A 16277-nucleotide genomic window follows, 5' to 3' on the forward strand; every position below is an offset into this window, starting at 1 on the left:
AGGTCAATCAATATAATTAAAATAGGATAGTCATAATTATTTTGTTTCATAAATTAAGAAAAGATAAACTTTTATAAATTTTTTATAATATGACTAATTAATTACAGATATGCAGATTTTGTTGGCATCGAATAAGAACAGATGAAAATGGACTGTGCCCAGCATGCCGAAAGGTAAATATTGCCTAGTGATTTCTTTAAATGACTTGTTTATGTGAAAAAAAAATATATATATATATATATATATATATTTTTTTTTTCACATAAACAAGTCATTTATATATATTATATATATATATAGTGATGCAGATGTTCTATATTTATGTTCTATATTCTTATTTTTTTAAAAATAAAACATTGGACGTTTCCATTTTGTTTCTACGTACTATATTACTAATTCACATTGATTTGTTTACAACTTGTTACAGTTAAGTTGATAAGTCAAATCATTATAGTCGCAAACCCAGATGCATTGTAAATAATCTCATCATGCTTAATTACACATGTAACCAAGTGAGTATGATGTATTTTCGCTCACCTTTTGAGTTCGCTTAATCAGTCTAACTCGAGACTACCAATTATGTGAGTTATAGTAACACAAGTGAAGTTCAATGATGTCAATTTGGGTACAACACAAAAAATTCAAGACTAAGGACCCTGGTAGCCCTATACCATTTGAATTAGGTGAATCTGTTGTGCTGATGTTGCACTATTTTATTCTTATTTAAAAACAAAAAAGAAAAATGCCTAATAAACCATAAACACAAAATGTTAACAAAAATACAGTAATAAAAGAAAATAGAGACACAAATATAGTATCTATGGATAAAGTTGCTTAATTATATATTCAATAGAATATTATTAAAAATTTACATAATTTATTTTTAACAGAGTTGTATTAATATTTTTTGTTTTATTTGTGGATTAATATGTTCAGTGCCAGTTGATGCAAATGTGTTGGGAAAGTCATAACACAAAATTGTGCCAACTGACACTGAACTGCATTTCAATATTTTATACATTTATCATTTGTTTTGACCAACTGTCAATCACTTTTTTGGAAGTATTCTATTTTCAGGATATCTGATGGGATATTTTGTCTCTTTGTTCATTTAAATCATTTAAACATTGTAATAATTTTCATATAATTTATATCAAAATTATAATTGTAGAAAATGTTAATAAATTTTTAATGTACAGGAGATGTTATTTTCTATCTGCTCTATTTCAGTCATCTGCCACTGAAATAATTTTTGTTTAAAAGGATTCTCACTAACTGATTCTTATAGTTTGATTATATTGTAATTAGGTGCAGAGCCCCCATACTACAATAGCATAATGCAAGTTAGACTGAATGCATGTTTTAAGTACTTTCCTATTTACGATATACTTAATGTAATTGAAAATTCCTAAATACATAATAGCATGTATTACTGTTTCTCATTTCCTGGTCTTTTGCTTGTCCTGGGATTTCTGGAAAAAAGTGAATTGTTTCCCGGGATCCTGAGAAATCCTGGGATAGAATTAATTATTTTTAAGATATACAGAATATCTTGAAATCAAATGATATAATTATTTTTTATTTTTTAAAGTAATTTAATATGTTCTGCAACCTCCAAAATTATATTAATAATGCTGTGTAAGATAGATATTAAAAATTATTCTTGAATTACGTAGAAATTTTCATAAATAGAAAAAATTTATTAAAGTTTGCTGGAAACTGCATACAACAACAACAAAATGCTTTGAATTGAGTTGAAAATTTAAAAAAAAAGAACCTAGATTAAACTTCTAACTTAAAAGGTAACTTTTGTTTTTTAAATAAAACATAAAAATTTACAATAATATTTTGTATTAAGATTTTAAAAAGCAAAGATGGTGAATACTCCGATCACTCAATCTGATTCTTATTTTAGTAATGAAAAGTCCCGCTACCGAGAATGCCCTTTCTGATTCAATTGATGTGAGTGGAGTCGTGTTTAATGCATTTAAGAGAAGACAGATGTTATGTGTTTTTTTACCTCTAGCCTAGAAGATTTCTAGTTCATTTTCGAGATTGCAGTACTACTTTTGCTCTCTAGTATTCTTGATTTGTTTACCTTGGCTACTTTAATAGTGGCATCAAGCTTATAGCCTGATAATTCAGCAATTCATTTGGCTTTAATAATCAGGTTTATGAAGAAACACTTTATACTTGCATACTTCATACTCGTTTGTATCCATACCCAATTTTCACAACCTGGTGTTATGCAGTTATTGAAGCTATTGGGCATGATTAAAAATTAAGACAGCACAAGCACAATTATTCCAGATATTACAGGTTCTGAGAAGTAAAGAATTTTCAGAGTCCTGCCACAAATAAGCTATGTATTGATTATTGAGAATTTGTGACATGCCATAACAAGCAAAAATTTAAAAAACTAATAAGTAGGTTTAAAATTAATAAATACAAATGTATTCTTTCAGTTTGAGTTAATTTTACTTTCTATTTACAAAATCTCCTCAACTGTAACACAAAATAAGAAAAAAGTGAATTTTTAAGAAATTTGCAGGATTTCTTGGGATGAGAAAAATTTTCCAGGATAATTTCCTGGGTTAAAAAATACAACTGGGATCCCATTTGAGAAACCCTAGCGTGTGTGTGTGTCTGTGTGTGTGTATGTGTGTTGTGTATATATATATATATAAAATCTGTATATGATAGTTCCAATACAGGTTATTGTTAACATAGCTTTCCAGATATTTATAACAGGTATATTTTAAATTATTATGTAGTTACTAAATACTACTCATTTTGATATGATAAGGAGCATTTAGATACTACATTTTATCTTGTATCTCTGTAGGCATTTTCTAGGATTTGTATCTGTATCTAGATACAGTTTCTATATTGTATGTACTTGTGATATATAGATAATGATACATATTGTCACTCCTTAATTGGCCTACAAATGTTCATTAAAGAAAATATGAAAATATATTTCTTGTTTCTGAATTTTCTAGAAATTGCAGATAGTATCCATTCTGAAACATGCAGTGACAATGTCTTAATTAGTCTGAAACCTCAAATGATGCAAATGAGGATTTCTTGCTTCTTCAGACTTCTTCATCCTGAATCAACAGCTGATTTACTGGTGTTACTAGGCTTGTAGGACAAATCCATAGGCATACAGTCCCTGAAATTGTTTGTAAAGTGTAATAGTATTCTGATGTTGTCAGCACCAGTTGAATGAACCTTTGATACTGGGAGACTAATTTTAAACATATGTAAAAATAAACTCAGATAATATCTTTGAAAGTATGTTGATGTTAAAATATAGTTATCTAACCTATTACAAATAAGCAGAATTCTAGTATTAAAAGTGATAATGTTAAGTAGTAATTAAGATAATGACATTGATTGAACTAATAATTTAGAAAATAATATTGGGTATTGTAACCTAAGTTGTGGAAAAAGTAGAGAAAATACCTTAAAATGTATCTTACAGTTACTTAAAAGTACAATATTTGTATCTATACCTAGATACTAGACTAGAGAGAGAGATCTTGTATTAGTATCTAGATACATAAAATATATTTATATATTTCATATCTTTGCCATTTTGTAAAAAAAATTATATCGGAGCTCTATGTCTAAACTGTAGCTCAATGAATTTCTTATTGTTGGCACCTGTAATTCTTAACTTGTATATCCTATATTTTTGTGTGTATTTTGTACTTTCTTAAAACATGTAACACTATATATATTGTTTCATGAATATTTTTAATGCTGAATAATTAGCTTCTAGATTTACAAATCATTATTATATTATATTAATCTACAATTTTGATAATTCAAAACTTAAACTAAAATATGTGATTTATTAGTCACATGTATTCAAAGACTAAATATATAGATGAAGTACTGAATTCTAAATTAATTCTAAACAAAATTTTGAATTGCAATGAATCACAGCTGCAGAATTTGAATTGCAGTAATTTTTCAATGTATGGTTGTGGGTGACAACTAATTATGTGCTATCTTAATTATTATGCTATTAATGTGTTATGGAATATGAACAAACTTTCTTGTTTTTTTTATCTTTTTATGAAAATCAGTTTCTCCAAATAATTCTTATGCAGAAATGAATTTTACTATTATATTGCATTTGTGTACCACATAAATGAATACTAATATCTTATATACTAACCTTTATCAATTCTTGGTTATATCTACTTAAAAGTAGATTATACTGTTTTATGTTTGTTGTATTTTTTGCTTTATATAATATATTTCTCTGAAAATTTTTCTGAAAATATATATTAATTGTCTAACAAGATGGTCAGATTGCATTAGAGTAAGCCTATTATTGGAATATAATAGACTCTCAAATTTTGTAAAGAATGGAATAGATGAATTACTAAAGAAAACAAATGAAAATGATTCTTTTTTTTTATCAAACTATGGTGATAAGCTTGAAGCTGAACCACTTGTTATATTCATTTTAGTAGTTTTACTATACTAAATTATCATGTTTGTGATTATTTTTCTGTTTATAATTTTAAGTATTAAGATTTGTGCTCATGTTCAGTTTCATTAGTATTAAGTAGTTATAAGTCGTCTTACTAAACAGCTATTTGGCACTAACTTCTATACTTAGCTATTCATGACGGCACTGAATCATTGGTGTTCGCTACACCCGGGTTTTCTTTTAGACCCTTTGGGGGACTACGGCCTTGCAGCCTAAAAACTGCACACCAACGTCAAATATGTGAGTAAATACGGTAGTTGTGTATAGAAATTGCTGTTTTTCCATTATTAATGTATAATTAGTGATTTTTTTTTTTTTTTTTTTTTATATAAAATATGCTAAGCAAACTATAGCAAGTGACAATCTATACTTTCAGATAGTGATAAAATTATTTACAATAGTAATTTTTAGATTTATCTCTGAATCACAACTTAATTGTTACAATATCAGAATATATTAAAAAAGTATAGAAATTTTATTTAAACAGATTCTTTGGATTATCATTTTTTCTCTACTTTTGTTGTTAACAAGTATTTTGATTTGATATTTTTCACTTAACCTGTTTTCACAATTCTAGAATGTATTTGAATTATCATATTAATTTTCATGATTTTTTAAATTTTTAATTTATTTTAGATTCAGTATAACTGCATACTAATCAAATATACCTTTTTTCTTACAAAAAATTATTCAAAGACAGAAAATGGTAATTTCATTATTGTGAACACAATGAACAAAATATACAAATACTCCATTCATTTGTTTAATTATTGTTTAAGATAATAAAAAAGTTTTTGAAAACAGAATTTAAAGTATAAGATTAAAAATTCTTAAAGAAGAAATAACAAATAGATATTCAATTAAAAATTCTGCTTATAATCTCTCTATAAATCCAATTACTACAGTTTAATCAATAATTATTAAAATATTTGAAATACTTAGATTTGATTTCTTCATTAAAATTTAGATATAATATGTATTATTTTTGTTTAGATACTCTTGAATTTAAATGAAACCATTTATTTATAATTTATTATAATGAATGATAAAACCTTAGTATGTAAATTTTGAGAAAATATTTATGTATCAATTTTTCAACTTTTACCCCTCTTTGTTTTCTGATCAAATTCATTAAGAAAATAGCAAATATTTTTATACAATACTACAGTATTATTTAACATTGTAAAATATTCAAGAAGTGCTATGAAATTATTAAAGATATGTAATGTATATTTTTTGTTAAGTAATGACAGATTAATGAATTATATTTTACTTTTGATTTATTTTTGATATATGTCAATTTTTAAATTATGGTTGTTGTTATTGAATTAGAAATTGTGTATAGAAATTGCTGTTTTTCCATTATTAATGTATAATTAGTGATTTTTTTTTTATAAAATATGCTAAGCAAACTATAGCAAGTGACAATCTATAATTTCAGATAGTGATAAAATTATTTACAATAGTAATTTTTAGATTTATCTCTGAATCACAACTTAATTGTTACAATGTAATCATTGAATAAACTTCTAATATTTTGTTTGCCTGATTATAAACCTTATTGATTGTTAGTATATACAAGGTTCCTACAGACTTAGAAAGTAAGGGAAAATCTGGGATTTTCATTAGTGTTCAGAAAAAGTTATGAAATGTCAGGGAATTTGTTAAAAGTTGTTAAAAAGTCGTTAAAAAGTCAGGAAATTTGCTTCCTTGTTGATTTTATTAACAATTTTCTTGACTAAGTAAGTGTAATTATCTGCAGGCATGAAGAAGTAATGTGATGCAATACAACGTATAAAAAGGAGTGCAGAATATTTTCAAGACCCGAAATTTCTCCCAAGCCTTCTCAAAAATTTTCCAAAGTACAGTACACAAAATGATAAATGATATTATTTATCATTTTTCATTTTAATAATTTTGATTGTGTAACAAAACAATTTCTGATTTTTTTTTTTTTTTTTTTTCAGTTTATTAATATTTTATAAAGTTCAGAAATTTATTGAGAGATAAATTTAATAAATATATACTTTTGTGCATGAATTATATAGAATTTGTCAATGAATAGTAAAAACAAATTGATTTTTTTTTCTTTTTTTCAAAGCCATGTAGATTCATGGTTGTGGATTAATAACAGAATTTTAATAATACATTTTAATTTTAATCTTACGATGTAATCGAGATGGGTTGATGATGATGATAATAATAATAATAAGCGCAGAGCCCAAATGGTTAGGAGTTTAAAGATGAAATTTGGTACACAGTTAGGGTACATCACGAGAATGTGCACTAAAAAGGAATTTTTCGAAATTCTCCCATGGGGAGAGGGAGAGGATTAAGGCTTATCCTAAGAAACAGCTTCTATTATACTATTTTATGTGATTTTTTTTTTTTTTTAAATAATTTTTTTATTATTTTTAACTGCACTTTACAGTAGTAGGGTAAGCCATGAGAATGCACATTAAGAAGGAATTTTTGGAAATTTAACTCTCCCAGGGAAAAGGAGAGTTAGTTTTAGTCAGTATAAAGTGTTAATAATGAAGAGAATTAAATAGTGGCACATACTTATTAATTTTCAAAATATATACTATATTTTAATCATTTTCATTGTTTGGGTAACCCAAAAACAATAAATCCAAAATAAACGAATTTGAACAAATATTTGAATTCATTCCAAATTCGAAATATAATGTTCCAAACAAGTTTTTTTAGATTTTAGAATTTAAAATTGGTCATTTTATTCAAGTAAGATTATCATAGTTCTTGCACCCGATGAAAATGGGTAAGATCGGCTATAATCTAATAATCTTAATCTTTGCTACTGTTAGTTTCTGCCCGAGCAACTCCAGGCTTATCTGCTAGTTTTTAATAATTTTGCAATTATAAAAAAATATATAACTGTTAATCAGAAAAAATAACTAATTAAAATATTGGAGCAGCAAAACATATGTGCATAGGAAGTCAAATGCTGTTTTATTTTATCAAAGTGCCATATTGTAAGGGACATGAGGGTCATGGAATTTGTACAAAGTTGATCAGGGGAAGTCAGGGAAAGTCACAGAAATTAAAACAAAAATTGGATTAGGAACCCTGTATGTAAGTGAAATTAGATGAATTTGGGAAAAATTCCTTATTAGAGTATATTGGTATTTATTAATAATTCATTTTTAAATATCTATAATATTTCTAATAAATTTTAGTCATTTTATATAAAAATAATAGTGCATTAATCAAAAATGTTATTAAAAAAAATTTATAGTTTTATATAAACAAGTGATCCATTTCTGTATTGAATTTTGTATTTGTATTTGTTGCCTTTAGGCTTCATTTATATTTTATTAATGCAAAATAAGCCTCTGTTGAAAATTACTTTTACAAAATGTAAACTGTAAAATATATGATTAACTTGTTTGAAATTTAAAACTATATTTTTACAATAATTAATAATAGTAATAATAGTGTATAAAATGAAACTATTAAAATATGACAGAAAATGGCAAACACCTTTCTTTAAAATTAGCATAGTTATTATTTTGATTACAAGTTTAATTTCTTATTAAAGTTCATCAATTTTTATAACAACATAAATTTATCTTATTGTTGCTATTTTATTTTCTAAAAACTGCTTTTTCTAATAGCAATATCCAGAAGATCCTGCAGATTTTAAGCCTTTAACACCAGAAGAGTAAGTAATTTTAAATTTCTAATTTAATGGCGTTTCAACTCTTAGAGTAATTTTTGCATCATGAAATCATTATCATTACTTCGTTAAAATGTTTTATTCATACAAGATTGGTCAGATCATCTTATAAAAAATTTTATGCAAATTGTTTTATTTTTGTAAAAATAATTTTTTTTCTTATATTTGTAATTAAGTTTGCTGTATTTTTCTCTATTGGAATTACATTGTCTTCAATAGGTAAATTTATATATTTGAGTATAGTTGCATTTTTGCTGCTTAATAATTGTGATAAAAACTTAATTTTGGTTTTATTATTATAATGTTAATAATTTTAGGTAATAAAGATTTTTTAAATACAAGTATAAAAACATGCATGCATACATATGTTGTCATAAATATATTTCAGAACATATAAGAAATATAACGTATTTACTCGAATATATGACAATCTTGCATATAGGACGAGGTGTGACTTTAAAGATCAAAATAAAGAAAATTAGTTTTGTTAATACAATTCTAATTTTATTTTGTTTAATAACAAATAAAATATCAAATGGATGTAAATGCACACATTGTCCCACAAAAATTACTGGCATTTTAAACTTTAAGGAAAAATCATGTAAAATCAACAACATAATTTGTTCACATAAAGCTAGACAATCAGCTACCTTTTCTGCCAATTCTTAACAGTTGAATCCATTTTTCATCAATTTCACTTATGAGTTTCTTCAAATTCTGATTTCCAAATAATCATCTGTTTTCATTTGGAAATGAATTAAAACTTATATTGGGCTCCTGTGTAATTTTGGAATTCAATTCAAAAGCTTTGCTTTTCCCATTGCTATTCATCTTTACTCCTGACAATACACAAGAACAATTCAAACAACTCAGATAAAATACTTTTGTTTTTAAACACCAAAAGGTGAGAATCTGGTAAAAAATGTGACTACACAGTTTACAAAGATTATACAAAAACGAAAAGAATCCTTTGCTCGCACATATAGGATGACCTAGGTTTTTGAAGCAGTCAAAAGTGGATAAAAACCTCGTCTTATAAGCGAGTAAATATGGTAATTTTCCATATAAATTTAATCTCACTCATTCCTATATATTACTTTGTAAATTCTCAGTAAACAGATATGTTTTGTAAATTAGGAAGACATACTGGGTATTTGAAACTGAGCTATTTTTTAAACTCCAAGGAAAAATTTAGAGTAATTTTTTTAAATTTTCCTTCGAGTTTATTAAGTCTATCCAAGTTTATTCAGTTTTCAAGATGATAAAATAATATGGAATTAGATTATATGAATATTCATTATTTCCAGTCAAACATTTTTGAGTGAAAATGTCACTGTAGAAGGAGTATTATCAGTGCAAAAACTAGCAAACTTTTTCAAACAGCTTATGAAAAGTTTATTCTACTTTCATTTCTTAATTGAATCAATACCTATTGTAAAGGAACTTGAATTTTTATTATATTAGTTGTTAAGCAAAATTTCTGATGAAACATAATAATTTAATCAAAAATTTTAAGCATTATATATTCTGTTATGAACCATTGTTAAGAAAACCTAAATTCATCCTATACTGTATTGTAATGCTGAAAGTTAAGTTAATGAAATGAGTATATACTCTATACTAACAAGTAACATTTTAAAAATTAAAATACAATAAAGTAAATCAAATGTGAATTAGATATTTTTGTATAAAGTAGTTTATATAACATATTTTTTTTTCAAATGGCATCCTTTGCAATTATGCACCTTTGCAAGCAGTTAAAAATTTGCTATAAATAATTGTTACAAAGGCTTTGCAATTTATGGCAGATAGAGAGATTTTAAATGGCACAACAGCAGGTTTTAGGCCCACAGAACAGTAAAATAAAAATAGAGTAGTGAAAAATAACATTTGTGTGTTGCATTTATAATTAATTTTCTGACAGTACTTTCATCTATTTTTATTCTTATGATTTTTGATGTACATTCTCTTTACTTTATAATTATTTCAAAATTCCACTTATTATATTTGGGTTGAAAAGATTTATAATCTATTACTTACAGATACTTCAGGTTTTATAATTATTTGTCAGTTTCTAAAATCCAATTTTTCAAAATTGGTTTTTTTGAAGAAATTTGTATAATTTGAAAATGGGTTTTCCCAAGTAAAAACCCAGTTTTTGAGCCTAATGCATTTAATTCGGCTCAATTCAAGCTTTGAATGAGAAGGTTGGGACCTTATCAGAGCTGTAGAGCATATTCATAAGAACAAAAAGTCAAAGGAACCATGCCTCTACAAGCGACCCTTCATGAGTTACAGCCCCAAAATCAGTCATGCAAGATCGATTACATAAATATCTTCAAGAACTTGGAAAGTGACTTCACCCAGCCCTAAGACACTAATAAAAGAGTTTTTAGTATTAGAAGGTACAAACAGAAGAATGAAAAATTTAGATTTATTATTTAATGCTTTAAAGATGATTAAACCCAGCTCAGTAGCAAGTGAGAGACCTTTTTTTTATTTCTGGCAATTTTGTGTGTAAAATAAGGACACGGTTGAGCAATAGATCTATAGATGATGTTTGCTTTCTAAAATCATATTTTCTTATGAAAAATAAGAAATAATGAATACCTACAAAATATTATTTTGTGTTTTTTTCTTTATGGTTTACTATGGAGTAAATTTTATAGTTTAATGTGATTTTTGTAGCATTTGTTTTGTGTAGATGGTCGATTTTTATTTTATGTTTTTGAAATGTTATAAATATTAAATAAATGAAAGTTTTAAATTAAGTTGTAAATATCCCTTATCTCTATTTTTTGGGGTAAAAATTTGAAAACCAATTAAAACTAGTTACGCAGAAAAGTTGAGATTCAAAAACCAGTTTTTTTAAAAAGACTGTTTTTGTATAAATCCTATATAAAATTCATATATTCACAACATGCAACATAGCTTGTAGAACACAATTTATAGAGTACCTTTTAAAGACTAATTCATAAGTTTTTCATACTTGTTTACTATCTTTAACGATCATTGACTATAGGACTACACCAGACTATTATTCACATTACATTTGCATATTTTTATCATTTAATGACCAGTAATGTGCATAGGCATTTGCTTGAAACTTTTCCTGGAGGAACAAAGATATATACTCCTATTATCATAATTATTGCTTAAAATTATATTACCCCTAGGTCTTCCCTCATGGGGTCAGGCAAGTGCAGGTGAGCCCATATAGCTAGTTGGTGGGTTGTTTAGTAAGCACAACCATCAAGACTATCAGAACTCAATTGAGATAAATCAGGCTACAAGAAGGCTTAAGGCTTGATCCAGCAGGGACAAATAAATCTGTTTTTGTAGTAAATATATATAACTGAAGTGGCTAATTTGTGCTTGGAATATGGATGTAAAATAATTTAGTGTCATAAAAGGAAAAGTTTGTTAAAAAATATTGAAAAACCTTAAAAAATAAAAAACATATTAGCTGAATTAAGACATTTCATTTTATGAATTACTAATTTATTTACATGGTTCTTAAAAATGTTTTTGAAATGATCAGGTGTGGAATAACCTAATTTAAATAGTCTTTTTTTGGATATTTAGTAAATTAGATATAGATCTTTTTTTTTACAAAGTAAAAGTGGCGTGCTATGTTATTGCATTGTATTACTTTGGCACAACAGTCATAAAAGATTCTCTTGCTTTACCATTACATTTGTTATAACATGTCTGATATTTGTAAGTAAAAAATTCAATGATGATTTACTTATGAGTTAATTTCTGGAAATTTGATGAAAATAGTTAATAATTTAAGGAAATTTTTGTTTAATGTGATGATTTAGTGGTGAAGGGTTTATATATAAAAACAAATTTCAGAAACTTTTTAAATATAATTTGTATACTGGAAAATTTCAATTATGTTTTCAGAGAAACAAAATTTAATATAGTTTATTAAATTTGATAAATCATATCAAATGTACATAAGAGTTCATTAATGAGTAATTATTTAACATATTAATTTATTAAAAGTTACTATCAGATATACAAAACAAGTGATAAAAAATCAAACAAAAACAAATGTATACTGTTTTGTTGGGCTGCAATTTGAAAAATTGTAGACCTATAAATTCCCATCCATCTGTCGTCCATCCAACTTTCCCCAATCTTGACAATGAAGTTAGATAAATGAAACACAAGACCAGATATGGAACGCTTAGGGGCCGAAGGCCCCAATTAACTATATACAAACTTCCAATGCAAACTGGAAGTCACATTATTTCAATTCAAAAATTTTCCCTGAAAGGAGTTAGATAGTACTGCACTCCATTGCTAATGGAAAAGTATGATGTACAGGGGCAAGCCACTACTAATTTGAGGTGGAGAGCATATATTTTAAATTAAATAAATTAAAAATATGATTAGAAATTGCAGTCTGGCATTGTGATGATGTCCACAATAAATAATTGCTTGTTTGTAAATTTTTAGTTAACTAGTGCATGTAACTTTGAAAGCAATATTATTATTTAATATTACAATATTAATATTCAATATTTAACTTACTGCAAAAATGAAAAATAAATAATAAAAAAATAATTTGAAAATTAGGAAGGAATTTATAATCATTATTTCTAAAACATTTTACATTTTTATTCTCTACAAAGGTATTTTGATTGCTGTAATAGTTAATAAATAAACTTAATTTTATAAATAATTTTGGACAAATAACATTTTTGAAATGGATATTACTTTTTTTACAGAATGCAAAGGATAAAAAATGAAAAGAAACAAAAAGATTTACAAAGAAAACAGAAAATTACAGAAAATAGGAAACATTTGGCAAATGTTAGGTAAGAAAATGAAAAACTTATATGAACTAATAACTTTATTTTTTTTTAAAAAAGTAAACAACAATAAATTAAGAATAAATTAATTTATCATTCATTCAAAATACATTTAATCTTATGAAATTTGGAATTCTGTTGACGAATTTTGAAATAAATTTAAATAAAAATGTTTTATATAATAAATAAGAGCTTTGTAAATACAGTAGTACAATAGTTTTTGTCCTAATGATTTTATACAGTAAAACCTGTAAAATTCAGAATTGCACTGAATTCTATAAACTCTTGACTTAAGCAGGTTTTTCATCTTAGGCAGGCTGGAACATGAAAATAGTCATTACATTAAAATATGAGTGCATTTTTATCAGATTTTAATTTTTAACACATTATCTGTTGTATTTATTGAAATTACTTCAAAATAAAAGGATACAAAAGTAGAATATACAGTATATTTATGTTTATATTCTCAACTAGAAAGAGTGCATGCCAAATACACATTTTCTAAATGAAAGTTATGTTTTCTCAATTTAGGGTTTTAGATGTCTTTTTGGATGGTTTAATAACTTGAATTTAAGCCTAATACTGTCAAACCTCTCTACATTTGACTATTACATTTTTAATTATGACTGACAACATTTTTAATAATGTGGTTTTTTAAAACTTGTCAATACAAGGGAAACCAGAGAAAGTTTTTGACTATTTTTAAAATGAAAATAGACTTAGGCTAGGAGCCACATGTAAAATACAGCACCAAGTGCAGATAGAAACAGAAAATACAATAATGTTTTTTAAATTTTCTGCTGAAATCACCAAAATCAAGTAGAGTAAGTTATTTCTTTTTACACACTGTAAAACTTTTTATGAAAATGTAGCCAATAGCAATTTGTCAGAAATTTGTTATGACATTATCCACATTAGTTAGGTTCTGTCTTGATTCAAAAAAAAAAAAAAAAAATGGTACACTTTTTAGTAGCATGTGTAGAATCCAAAAGATATTCAAACCTAAATTTGTTGTAAGATTTAATGCATGTAACCAAGATTACTTATTAAGTTTTTCTTGTTTTTAATGTGTATTATTTTGTGGTTTGATATTAGGTTCTTGTCAGTAGTATTACTGTAATTTGTATATCAATGTGTCTTTAGATCTATCATGTCTTTTTTTTTGTTTGAATTTAAATATTAGTACTTCAATTTTTCTAGTTTGATTTTTCTCATTAGAAATGAAAGTTTAAAACATGTTTTTTAATATATGAAAAAGAACTTTTAAAATCTTTTTTCAGGAAATAATTGAATGTCATAGAAATAAATTTTTATTGGAAAACTTTATATAACTTAATACTAATTTGGCTATTGTTAGTAATCAAATGATAGAACAAATTAACTGTCTGTTTAGGACTTTGTAATTAATTACACAGCTGTTTCATAATTTGGACTACAGGTAGGCAACTAAACTACTGTCTTGTATTAAATTTATTAATTTTCATTTGATTATTAGTATAATTTGGGCTTTGTATTCTACAAATATGTAGCTAATATTAATGCTGGAACAGAAGATATATATCTATAATTGATATTCTAATTGTTATGAGTTAAATTTATATCTAAATTGAGTGCAAAGAAGTTTCAAAAGTTTCTTACATTAGCAGGTAGAGAAAAGCAATAACTTTTCTGTTCTTTATATATGTTATACACACACACACACACACACACACACACAAAGCTGTATTGTCCTCACTGTTTCACTCGCCAAGATACTGTTTGAATAGAAACAAATTTTATACAAAAAAAAATGAAATGGTAGTCAAATGAGGACATAAGATATGTTCACGGAAAAGTCTGAATCTGAAAAAGATATTTTGTTCTGGAAAGCAACAATGTGCCTATACAAGAAAACAGTACTCAAATATTTAAATGTCATAATTTAGTTTTGAAGATGATGATTGTAATTTCTTCCATATTATTTTAAATTACAATGTTTGATTTTGTCTTACTATTGATTAATTTTTCATTAATTTTTGATATTTTTATTTATATTTTACAGTTATTTAATTAGGTTAATATTATTTACAGAGAATTGTTATAAATTATACTAAATGTAAAGAATGTTACAAAGTTATGTTAAATGCTAGGGTTGTGCTTCCAAATGTGATGAGGGGCCTGAGTGCTTTTTGCCTAGTATATGAATAAAAGTTAGCAAATGTGTTAGTTCATGCAAATATCTAGATATTAAAAACTATCAATTTTATTTTTAAGTTTTGAATTTTTTGTCAGTATGCTTATAAATATTGAGAAAAATTGAAATATTACCAAAATGTGTTTTTAATAAGGTAAAATGTACCGGTACATATCACCCATTACAAAAAGTTGAATAATTTATAACAAGAAATACAATATGTTTGTGTGTGTGTGTGTGTGTGTGTGTGCGCATTCTAGAAAATTGAATGACAGTGAATAAAATATTGAATACAAGTGCAGTTAGTAACTTTTACTGTAATTATTGAAATTTGTAAAACAGTACCATACCAAATATCTGGCAAGCTTGAGACTGAATGAGGTCCAGATTTCTGGATTTCTTGGTTTTCTATTTTTCCCAGATTTTTGAGTTTTCAGGCTAAATATATACTTAAAATATAAAATAAACAATGGAAAGTAAAGAAAAACTATTTTTAACACACCATCTACCAGCACTCCCACTGGAACTGGTGTTATACAATGTGTTGGCACAGAAAACAAAACAAAAAAAAGAATATATACAGTAGACTCTCGTATAACATGGGGAAAACATTCCATGCTGTAGGAAATCACATTATATGGGACAGATCAATTTATGCAAATTCAGGAGTCTGTAAATTGTAACTGTTGTCGATAAATCTGTACTGTACAGTACAACCAATATTAACAAAATGGCATCGTTGGAACTTATTTGTTGATACTTCTGATAGTGAATAAATGTTAAACAGTGAAGTGCATAATTTTATTTTAAGTTGAATAAAATTATTTTCCTCTTATATCTTTAAATGAGTATGTATTATTATTTTTTTATAAACCGCTACTTCTTTAAACTATCAGCTTCACTATTCATATATAAACAACAGGTAAGTGCATACATTTGCTTTTCTAAACAAAAAATCAGAAACTATGTGAAAATGTTAAATTTATCTTACGCGTTATACGAGACTGTTTATCGCACTGTATGAGAACTAGTCGCAATCTTTTCGTCGCGTTGTACGAATTCGCATTTTACGGC

The 16277-nt window shown here is 25.9% G+C and overlaps 1 protein-coding gene across 4 annotated transcripts in view; it reads left to right on the top strand.

Annotated features, from left to right (window-relative positions):
* Positions 1 to 16277, top strand: part of Cnot4 (CCR4-NOT transcription complex subunit 4) — a 125311-nt gene that overhangs the window by 45846 nt on the left and 63188 nt on the right. For all 4 annotated transcript variants that reach the window (XM_067279317.1, XM_067279318.1, XM_067279319.1 and 1 more), the window contains exons 4-6: positions 108 to 173; positions 8146 to 8192; positions 12947 to 13036. In XM_067279317.1, the coding sequence (XP_067135418.1) occupies positions 108 to 173; positions 8146 to 8192; positions 12947 to 13036 (203 nt within the window). The remainder of the gene's footprint in view (positions 1 to 107; positions 174 to 8145; positions 8193 to 12946; positions 13037 to 16277) is intronic.

Source organism: Centruroides vittatus, unplaced genomic scaffold (assembly GCF_030686945.1).
Source record: "Centruroides vittatus isolate TY-2023 unplaced genomic scaffold, ASM3068694v2 contig_863, whole genome shotgun sequence".
NCBI lineage: Eukaryota > Metazoa > Arthropoda > Arachnida > Scorpiones > Buthidae > Centruroides > Centruroides vittatus.